At 35.8% G+C, this 11,384-nt stretch overlaps 1 protein-coding gene across 4 annotated transcripts in view; it reads left to right on the forward strand.

The window, feature by feature from the left end:
* The window catches only part of pard3aa (par-3 family cell polarity regulator alpha, a), a 708,633-nt gene extending 700,047 nt beyond the window's left edge, over positions 1–8,586 (forward strand). For all 4 annotated transcript variants that reach the window (XM_056450319.1, XM_056450321.1, XM_056450320.1 and 1 more), the window contains one exon: positions 1,140–8,586. In XM_056450319.1, the coding sequence (XP_056306294.1) occupies positions 1,140–1,533 (394 nt within the window). In that variant the 3' untranslated portion in view covers positions 1,534–8,586. The remainder of the gene's footprint in view (positions 1–1,139) is intronic.
* The last annotated feature ends 2,798 nt before the right edge of the window (positions 8,587–11,384 follow it).

The raw sequence follows: 11,384 nt of genomic DNA on the forward strand, positions 1-11,384 counted from the left end.
CTTTTAAAGCGATTAGTTGACTTTTAAAAAGTGTGTAAACCTGTTGCTTTCAAAGCGAATAGTTGACTGTACTTTTAAAAGAGGATATGCATTGCATTTAAGGCGATTAGTTGACTTTACTTTTAAAATGTGCGTACATGCATTGCTTTTAAAGCAATTAGTTGACTTAACTTTTTAAAAAGTGCATAAACTTGTTACTTTTAATGCGAATAGTTGACTTTACTTTAAAAAGTGAGTAAATGCATTGCTTTAAAAGCGATTAATTGACTTTACTTTAAAAAACTAAGTTAATCCATTGCTTTTAAAGTGATTATTTGACCTTTAAATAAGTGAGTAAATGCATTGCTTATAAAGCCTTTAGTTGACTTTACTTTTAAAAATACATTGATTTTAAAGTGATTAGTTGCCTTTATTGTAAAAAAGTGAGTAAATTCACTGCTTTTAAAGCGATTAGTTGACTTTTAAAATGTGAGTAAATCTGTTGCTTTTATAATTGACTTTCCCTTTCTAAAAACGTGAGTAAATGCATTGCTTTTAAAGCGATTAGTTGACTTAACTTTTTTAGAAAGTGAGTAATTTCATTGCTTTAAAAGCAATTAGTTGACTTTAAAAAGTGAGTAAACCTCCATGCCTTAATATTTGAGTAATGAACTATGTGCATATTTAAAAAATAAAGTAAGTTGAGTCAACTTAACTGTTCCAAATTACAACAGGCTTATTCACTTTTTGTAAAGTAAGGTTAACTTCCATTTCCGTGTCATAGATTCTATATGGTTGTTTCAGTTGCAAAATATCACCACTGCAGCCAGTTAGGGCAGAATCTCTGATTATACAGTAGGAAACTGTGATGTCGTTTCATTTTAATGTAAGTATATACAGTATGTGTCAATGGAACATTATTTCACCCATAATTTGACATGTTTAATATATGTCACACATTAAAGTACACACTCTACTTGCATTTAATATGCTTTCCATGGATATAAAATCACTTAATTGATGCACCAAAATGGGTCGTCTCATATATGACCCATTCACATGGAAAAAGGAACATTTTATTGCATGTCATTCCACGTCTGGTTAAAATATTACATGGGGACTTTTTCCATATCTGACCCCTTTTTCTTTGTTCCTCACAGACAACCCCGTAAAAACCCTAGCACCGTGTCTCAAGACTCCTGGGAGAAAGTTTATCCTCCTGGCGATGTCTTCCAGACGGCCAAAGAAAACTCGCGTTATTCCATCCACCAGGGGTCCCGGACCGCCAACGGGTACCTGAGTCCCACCCCCACCGGCCTGAATGCCCGAGTCCTGCTGGAAACCCAGGAGCTGCTAAGGCAAGAACAGAGGCGCAAAGAGCAGGAGGCCAAAACTAAGCTGCCAACAATGGAGGAGAAGCCAACCCTAAACCAAACACCAATTCCTCCACCACCCAAAGGCCCATTTCGGCAAGATGTGCCTCCATCGCCCACCCAACTGGCCCGACTCAACCGTCTGCAGACCCCAGAGAAAAACAGACTCTTCTACTCCTGAGATCAAAACTGGATCTTTATTACAGCAATAATACTGAATGGAGATGGACAGAGGTTTTTGCTTTTACTCTATTATGAAATCTTTGTATACACTGAAGATCTTTGCTGACTATTCATCACCTTTCTTTTGATAAACGTGTGTGTGTGTGTGTTTGTGTGTGTGTGTGTGTGTGTGTGTGTGTGCATTGCAAAATGGATCTATTACTTGGTGGTTTATAAGGACATGCATTTGTATAATGACATGGGTATGACCTAGGTTTTACCTCGCTGCAGTGGTTTATTGGGACATGTCTTGTGTCCTCATAATTCAGAAGACCTAAAATCCTACTCAATGGGGTATTTTGGGTTGGGTTTCGAGATATTGGTAGGGTAAGGCAATATAATAAGTGTTTTTTACAGTATAAAATACATTAAACTAATGAAGAGTCCTCATAAACCACCAAAAGCAATGTGTGTGTGTGCTGGTTTTGGTGGTTTTTGAGGACATAATTTTGTATAATGACATGGGTACATAGGTATTAGTGTGTGTTTGCTAGTGTTGGTGGTTTATGAGGACATAGATTCATATAATGGCATGGGTATGACCTAGGTTTTACACAGTAGTTTATCAGGACATGCCGTGTGTCCTCAAAATTCAAAACACACAAAAAAAAAGATACTTAATGGGGTATTTTGGGTTGGGTTTAGAGGTATTGGTTGGGTAAGGCAATATAATAAGTGGCTTTTACAGTATAACATGCATTAAGCCTTTATGGAGAGTCCTCATAAAACACCAAAACCGATGTGTGTGTGTTTGTGCTGAATTCATTGACGGTGCGGCAGGTTCTCTTGACAATCACATGACAGGCGCCTGAGGCTTTGAGACATGGCTGTTTCCTCCATATTGTGACCTACATATCATGTTTTTGTCAAGTGCGCCGAGAACATGAAGGCGGGTGAATTTCAGTACTCCTGTCAGGAACACGTCTGGGTCATATTTCACCGCAAAATCAAAACACAAAAATATGCAATATTTATCTTTCAGAAGGATGCCTGATTCTGGGTGCATAAATATCGTTTTCATTGTGATGTTTTTAACGCATAGCCCAACACTTATAACAAATACATATCATGGCCATGCACACATTAAGCATTTGTTATTCATTTCTTCTGTAGAATTTACCATCAAGCTTCCATTAGTTGACATGAACTAATAACTAAAACACCAAAGCATGCATTAATCTAATCGCATCTGTCTATTTAATGCACGTGAGTTATAGTGAATTAAAAGTGAACAATTGCATTACAGTAAGAGTAACAGATTTATAAATGCTGTAACAAATGCACTGATCATTATTAACTAACATGTTAACTAGTGAGACCTTGTTGTTGACATTTTCTTGCTTTGTTTTGTTAAATTTTGCCCAGTTTTGACTAATTAGTTCTTCTGTTTTAGTTAAATCAAGTCCACAAAACTATTTGTTGTCTTAATATAGTTGAATTATTATTTATGTAAACACTATTTTAATAAAATGAGAGAACTCTTTTAATTCAATAGCCACAAATAGGGAACAACAGGGAACAATTTTTGATTTAATAGCCACAAAATCTTGGCGTTTGTACACATTATCCATTTTTTCTTCTGCTTTTTCTAAATTGTCATTTTCATTAGACTTTCATTATATACAGCTTTTTGTTAATACTCAATTTTAAAAGAATCAGTACAACGAATATCAATGATTTAGATCTATTTTGCCATTAAAACAAATCATAATTTTTATGTCAAAGTTCTGATAACAAAATTGCATTACACTAATGAGAATTTAGTGTGTGTGTGTGTGTGTGTTTGGCTGAACGTACCTAATAGAGTATGGTAAGGTTACGACCCCTCAACCCTCAGCTCTCTGCTACTGAAACCCCTATTAACCCATCATACTTCTCAATCCTTCCTCATGTGACACTTTCCATCTCCCCCACTTCACAATTGATTCTTCTACCCCTTTCTCAATTTAGCAGTGCCTGTTCTTCTAGTAATAAGCTGGAAACAGATCTCACTCGCCTCACAGTATATAGTACATCCCAGAATTCAGGAATCAGGGAGGTATATATTTGAAATGTGTTAAAATACTTCCTAAATAATAACAGATATGTGCTATTAGTACTTAAAATGAGATAACATGCAGTGTGTATCCATCAGGAATTAGTTTTTAGCCTTATACATGTATTTGTATAACCATATTGAATATAGGTGAATCCCATTTACAGAAAAAAAAAAAAAAACACGAGTGTCCCACGAGTTCTATGTTAAAATCATATGTGAAACACCATGGAACACACATGGAATACACATGGAACATACATGAAACACTTGTGGAACATATGTGAAACGCATGTGAAACATACATGGAACACATATAGAACACACATGAAACACTTGTGAAACACAAGGAACACTAATGGAATGCATGTGGAACACACATGAAACAAATATAGAACACACATGAAACAATTGTGGAACACACCAGGATTTCTTATGGAACACATATAGAACACACATGAAACATACATGAAAAACTTGTGGAACATATGTAGAACGCTTATGGAACGCATGTGAAACACACATGGAACACATATATAAGACACTTGAAACACTTGTGGAACACAAGGAACACTAATGGAATGCATGTGGAACACATGGAACAAATATAGAACACATGAAACACTTGTGGAACGCTTATGGAACGCATGTGAAACACACATGGAACACATAGAAGACACATGAAACACTTGTGAAACTCAAGGAACACTAATGGAATGCATGTGGAATACATGGAACAAATATAGAACACACATGAAACACTTGTGGAACACACCGGGATTTCTTATGGAACACACATGGAACACATATAGAACACACATGGAACACTTATGGAACACACATAAAGAACACATATGGAACACTTATAGAACACAGAACACACATGAAACACTTGTGGAACACACGTAACACATATGGAACACATATGTAACATGTGAAACATGCTTTCTGGAAAATGGTCTCGTGCAAAAGAGAAATCACATGATCACATATTATTTCACATGAAAATGTTCCAATAAGACACGTTTCAAATATCTTAATATTTGTAAGGGCATCTTCTCCTGCTTGTTTGAACAACCCAGCAGACACACAATGTCACAAGACATTAATATTAGGTTAGATTTAGGTCGCCATCATCTAAGAACAATGTTATTCTAATGTCCACTAACTATGACATTGATATTTGGTTGTTTTTAGGTTACATTGGAAAGTAACCTAAATGCAATGTCTGTCTGACATTGGACATTGACGTTGGCCTGACGTAAAATTCTGACGTCAACCCGATTTTCATTTCCAAACAAAATGCAACGTCCCCATGATGTTGGGGTCAATCTGACGTCATGGTGACATTGTGTGGCTGCAGGGTACTTTTATAAAAATGAGCTGAAACAACACAATTCATGAGAATTTGTTTTTGGGACATCTTAATTGTTTATGTTCAATCCACTTAAATTTGTTAAGTTAAATTAATCGATTTGTTTTGGGACAACATTAATTGTGTGAAACCCTGCATATTATTATAATGTTTTTTTTTCACACTTTACATGATATGGAATTGAACTCGATTTCCAAAATGAGCATTTTCAGCATTTCCCCAAACACTATAGACACACTTTTTTATGCTATATTGCTTTTTTTGTGAATAACATTAGAATAGCTATTGAGAATGCATCAATTATATGACAGGTGATTGGAGGAGCTTAAAAATTAGATGATGTCAGTCAGAGTGGGAAATCATGTTAGGGGGATCATGTTTTTTTTTTAATACATTTTATTGAAAGATAGAACAAAGCATCCTGAGCATGTATTAACAAAGTAAACTGTGTGGATTTTATACTAATGCTTCCCATCCAGGCTATTCCTCTGACTTCCAGACAGCGTGTGCTTGTTTCTGTGTGGATGCATTGGTTTTTGACCCAGTAGGTGTGGATGTGAGTCTGACCTTTGTCTTTGGTTTCAGCGGCTCAGGTGGAGAACACTTCTGTTCAGCACTTTAGTTTTTTATCGCACAGGTTAATGGGCTGTTGCTCGCGCACATGTTCCACTATAACACAACAAAGCTCAGGTTACAGCTCCAGCCATTCAAAGCCTGTTTAAGAGAGCAGTTCAGCACGTAATGAAAATTCTGTCATCATCTGCTCTCTCTCATCTCATTCCAGTCCTGTTTAACTCTCTTTCTATGGTACACAACAGTAGCTCACTGTTTTTTTTTTTTTTTCAGAAAAGGACAAAGCAAAGTGGGTTTTTTTCTGCCCAATCTGCGACATTGGTTTTATTAATTGTTATCCAGTGCTTAAACAACTCACATTTTTAACTCAATATACAGTATCTTAAGAGTCCAAATGTCTTTGATCTTATTAACTAGAATATCTATCAAAATGAAACCGTTTTCGCTTATAACAAGAACAAAACAATAGTTTCCTTCTTGATCTAACCTCATCTTGTTTTAAGCATAAACTCACTTAATTTTGCTGCATTCATCTATAGAGTTATTATTCTGCCTCCAATCTCATTTAAATTACTTTATTGATATCTCCCAAGAGCTGTTTAACAGAGATTTTTTAAACATAAAAGTTTTAATAACTAATTTAATTTCTAGTATTGACCTTCTTGAAAGTTTGCAGCAGATTTTTATAATGGAAAACAAGACTAATAAAGCATGGCACGGTGGCTCAGTGGTTAGCACTGTGTATTCACAGCAAGAAGGTCGCTGGTTCGAGTCCCAGCTGTGCCAGTTGGCATTTCTGTGTGGAGTGTGCCTGTTCTCCAAATGTTGGTGTGGGATTCCTTCGGTGTAGGAGTCCAAACACATGGGCTATAGGTGAATTGAATAAACTAAATTGGTCGTAGTGTATGAGTGTGTGTGTGAATGTGAGAGTGTATGGGTGTTTCCCAGTACTGGGTTGCAGCTGGAAGAGCATCTGCTGCGTAAACCATATGCTAGAATAGTTGGCAGTTCATTCCACTCTGGCGACTAATTCAAAGGATAATGAATGAATGAATGAACACTAATATCAGCTCAATGCAGTGTGTTGGTTTTATGAAACTGAACAGCCAGGACAAACATTGATATTTATGCATTGACCCGACACCTTTATCCATTGTTGCTTACTTTACATTGTATAAGTTAAATCAGTGAATACATTCTCTGAATGTGAACCCACAACCTTGAATGTGTAAAGTAGCAAAAACCTTTTTCTTGTTGTTGTTAAATGACTATCCCTTTAAATCTACACTGCAAAAAATGCTTTTGTCTTGTTTCTGATCAAAATATCTTTAAAAATTTAAATCAAGAAGCATTTTCTAGACAAGCAAAAACTACCCCAGCAGCCACACAAACATTATAAGGCATTAATATTAGGTTAGATTTAGATCGTGATGTCACGTGACCAAAATTCAATGTCTAGCCAGTGTCTAAGGTCAACGTTATTTTGATGTCCGATTATGAGGTTGATATTTGATTGATTTTAGATGGCGTTGGAAAGTGACCAAAATCCAACGTCAAGCCAACATCTTAAACCAATGTAATATTGACATCAAATACTGACATTTATTCATCAGGTTTGGCAACCAAAATCCAACGTCTGATAGACGTCATAGTGGTAACGTCCACACAACGTCAAGCTGTAACATCATTAGACATTTATATCTGGTTGATTTTAGGTTGGACATTGACGTCAGCCTGACATTGAATTCTGACGTTAACCTGATTTTTATTTCAAAACAAAATGCAACGTCCCCACAATGTTGGGGTACAACATCAATCTAACGTCATGTTGACGTCCTGTGCCTGCTGGGACTATTTTAAGAAATAATATGCCACATTTCAAGTGAGTTTTACCTTAAAACAAGCTAAATAATCTGCCTATGGGGTCAGCCAAATAAGTGTTTTTCCTTTTGGCATAAGATTATTTTGCTTGTTTTAAGAAAAAATTCACTTAATTTTGGCAAACTTTGTCTTAAAACAAGAGCATGCTTAATGCTTGTCCAGAAAATACTTCTTGATTTAAGATTTTGTATATACTTGGACTAGAAATGAGTCAAAAATTATAAGTAAGAGAAGCACTTTTATTGCAGTGAAGCCATCTTTTTACTGCTCATTCAGAAATCCAAAACCACTCGTCATGTGACTTTTATGTGTGCTCTATATTTTTTGATATTTGTATGTGTCTGTGGGTTTTGCGTGGGATTGTGTATCAGCAGTGCCTGTAACATGACTCTTTCTCTCTCTCTTTCTCGTCTACGAACTGTTTCTTGGCAGGAACATAAAACACTTGGCCACATTTTTCAGAGCCAAAGCTAAAAGAGCTCAATGCGCTTTTACAAAAGGGAAAGCCAAGCTCATTGACCAATATACTGCCCTCAGAGTCTCTTAAAGTGAGTCTGCTGGCGTCTTCCATTGTCTCCCATTCATTTATTGTGGAAAATGTCTATTATATCTTCTCTGTTCACCATGCAAACATTTGGTACTTTCCCCAATGATGATGTTATGGGTACAACATGATGTGCTTCTAGTATTTAATCTACAAACAGAGATGTTTCCAGCACAGCAGTGTTTTCATTTGATTTGATTTGATTGTTTTGGTGCTGGCTGCTTATCTACTATTGTGTGCATAAGATGTTTTTGATGGGAAGGGCCTGTGAAGAGGGATGTTTTTGTATGTTAAAAGTTTAATGTGTTGCCAAATGCACATATTTTTTTTTTTAAATGAAATAATTATTGTATTGTTTTGACTTTATATGGTCATACAGCATTTGTTGTAATCGTTAAACGAAAGAAAGCTATAGAGTAAAGTGCACATTTTAATGTATTTGACATTTTGTTGTTCATCTATGTCGTAGGTATTATGGTGTTTGATTGTGAAAATGCTTTTTACACATATATTTTTACCTGATGTGTCAATATGTACACAAACTTACTCTGTACATATCAAATCTAGCTATATTCAATAAATATGTTTCCTCATTCTGTTTACAGTAAGGGCTTTGGTTTGGCTTTATTCATTCATTTTCTTTTTGGCTTAGTCCCTTTATTAATTAGAGGTCGCCACAGCAGAATGAACCGACAACTTATCCAGCATATGTTTTATGCGGAGGAAGCCGCAACCCAACACTGGGAAACACACACCTGCATTCACACACATACACTACGGCCAATTTAGCGTATTCAATTTACATGTACCACAAATCTTTGGACTGTGGTGGACACTGGGAGAACATGCAAACTCCACACAGAAATGCCAACTGACCCAGCCGGGGCTCGAACCAGCAACCTTCTTGCTGTGAGGCGATCGTGCTGCCCACTGTGCCACCATGACCCCTTGGTTTGACTGAACAAAGTAAAAACTTGATTAAAAACAAAGTGTTTATTTAAAAGTAGAAATGAAATGGCTAGGATTGTAGACTTATTATTCACCTGAAAGCGAAAAAAAAAATGAAATTAGGCTAATTTATTGTAAATATGCATCGATTTTTCACTATTTAAAACATTTGATATATAGTATGATATACATCAAATATGATCAAACATGTTTATATGATAAATCTTTACAAATGATTAACTACTTATCAAATCTACATTGACATATTTAATATTTTTAGGCTAACGTTAGTCAGTTTGTTTGGCGTCATGGTAACATAATAACGTCGTCAAGACGCACAACGCACTTTAGCAACTTTTCACATCAAATCGACTTGCATTTCGCAGTTTGCTGCCAGCGTGGTATGTAGTATTTTAATATAAACTTGCTTTAATTATTCACAACTCGCACTCAATGAGTGTAGTTTGCCCGCCTTGTTGAAATGACGTCACCCGCGATCTTTTACTGCACACCGGAGAGAATCCTCGCGCTCATTAAATATGCTAATAGCGCATTGCTAATGTTGTTTACAGTGCCACGAGGGAATATAGACGATAAAACAAGCCTAATTTCACGCTTTAGACGCGGAGATAACGAGAATATTAGCAACTGTTCGACGAAGAAGCGGACAAATCTCTGAAAACAGGAAAAAAAACGAGTGGAAACACCGGTGAACGTTACAACAAACACAAGATGGTCGACTTGACAGCTGCGATTTCTTCACGTTGCCTCCTCTCTGTTCACAGGTAAGATAAATGTTTATGTCATGATTATTAGTCAGTACACAACTCACTTAAACTTAGTTTAGTGTGTAATGTTAATGATAGCTGAAGAACTAACGTACTAAATACAACCTATTGAGGTAAAGTTGGTTTTATATTCGCACATTCCCACTTTCTCCTTACTATAATTTCATAAATGTATTCTTTGCTAATTCTGAATAGGGAAATCATATTAGCATCGGATGACTATCAAAGTACAACATTGTTTAGTCAATTAAGTAGTGTTAATGTCGTTTTTAACTTGTATTTACATGATTTTAGACCTAAAATTCAAAATAGCGTGGTAAATAATATAGGGATTGTTAAAATGAACGAATGTGCGAATATAAAGCCAACTTTACCTCAATATACAACCTCACATTTAAATTGAAATCATGGTCATGTTCATTGAGCAGTCTTATTGAAGCATTGTTTATTTTCATAATATTTGAATGTTTAATAAACTATAATGGATCTGAACAAGCTGATAATAAGTATCATGACAGTGGCCTGAATAATTAATCGAGGTAAAGTTTTATATTAACACTTTCTCCATAATAATATAATTTCACAAAAATGTTCTTTGCAAATTCTGAATAGTGAAATTATATTCGCAACCGATGGCTATTCAATTAATCTTTATTTCTCTAGCGCTTTTACAATGTAGATTGTGTGAAAGCAGCTTCACATAGACGATGATAGTAAATTGAAACAGTGTCAGTTCAGTTTTCAGCGTTGAAGTTCAGTTCAGTGTGGTTTAATTTTCACTGCTGAGAGTTCAAACACTGAAAAGCAAATCCATCGATGTGCAGCTCTACAGATCCCGAACCATGCAAGCCAGTGGCGACAGCGGCAACGAAAAGACTTCACCAATTGGCGGAAGTGAAGAATTGAAAAACCTTGAGAGAAACCAGGCTCAGTTGGGCATGACCATTTCTCCTATGGCCAAATGTCTTGTGCAGAGCTGCAGACCAGGCGCCGCAGGCTGGAGCGAGCTGGACAGCCATCATGGAGAAGCTGCAGGTGGGACTATCAATGTGCAACATTGTTCACAGACAAAAAAAATAGTGCTAATGTTGTTTTGAAGTCAAACTAGCATGTGATTTTTAGACCTAATATTCAAAATAGAGTGTTAAACAATATGAGGACGGTTAAAATGAACGAATGTGTGAATATAAAACCAACTTTACCTTAGTATGTTACAACTTTACATTTAAGTTGAAAACATAGTTATGTTCAATATAATTTTTGAATGTTTAATAAAATATCATATATCTGAACAAGCTGGTGGGACAGTGGCCTGAACAATTCCAATATTTAACATTGGGATAAATTTGGTTTTAGATTCGCACATTCGTTCATTTTGGAACAGTGACAATTTACTTTGAAAGTTTTTGGCTGCTAATATGATTTCACTAGGGCCACACGATATTGGAAAAGTCTGACATTTCTTGTATATTTTGTTTCGCTGTGATATATATTGCCATATGAATATAATTTCAACAGATGATTTAAATAGCTCTATTTGAAAAAGATACTTATTCATTCGGATCAGAGATGCCCAAACAAAGTTGGCCCATGGTAAACTTTGATTTGGCCCACCGTCCCATCTGAGAAGAGAAGGAGAATGATGGGGATGGTTTAGAAATAGTAA

This window comes from Danio aesculapii, chromosome 24 (assembly GCF_903798145.1).
Source record: "Danio aesculapii chromosome 24, fDanAes4.1, whole genome shotgun sequence".
In the NCBI taxonomy this organism is placed as follows: domain Eukaryota; kingdom Metazoa; phylum Chordata; class Actinopteri; order Cypriniformes; family Danionidae; genus Danio; species Danio aesculapii.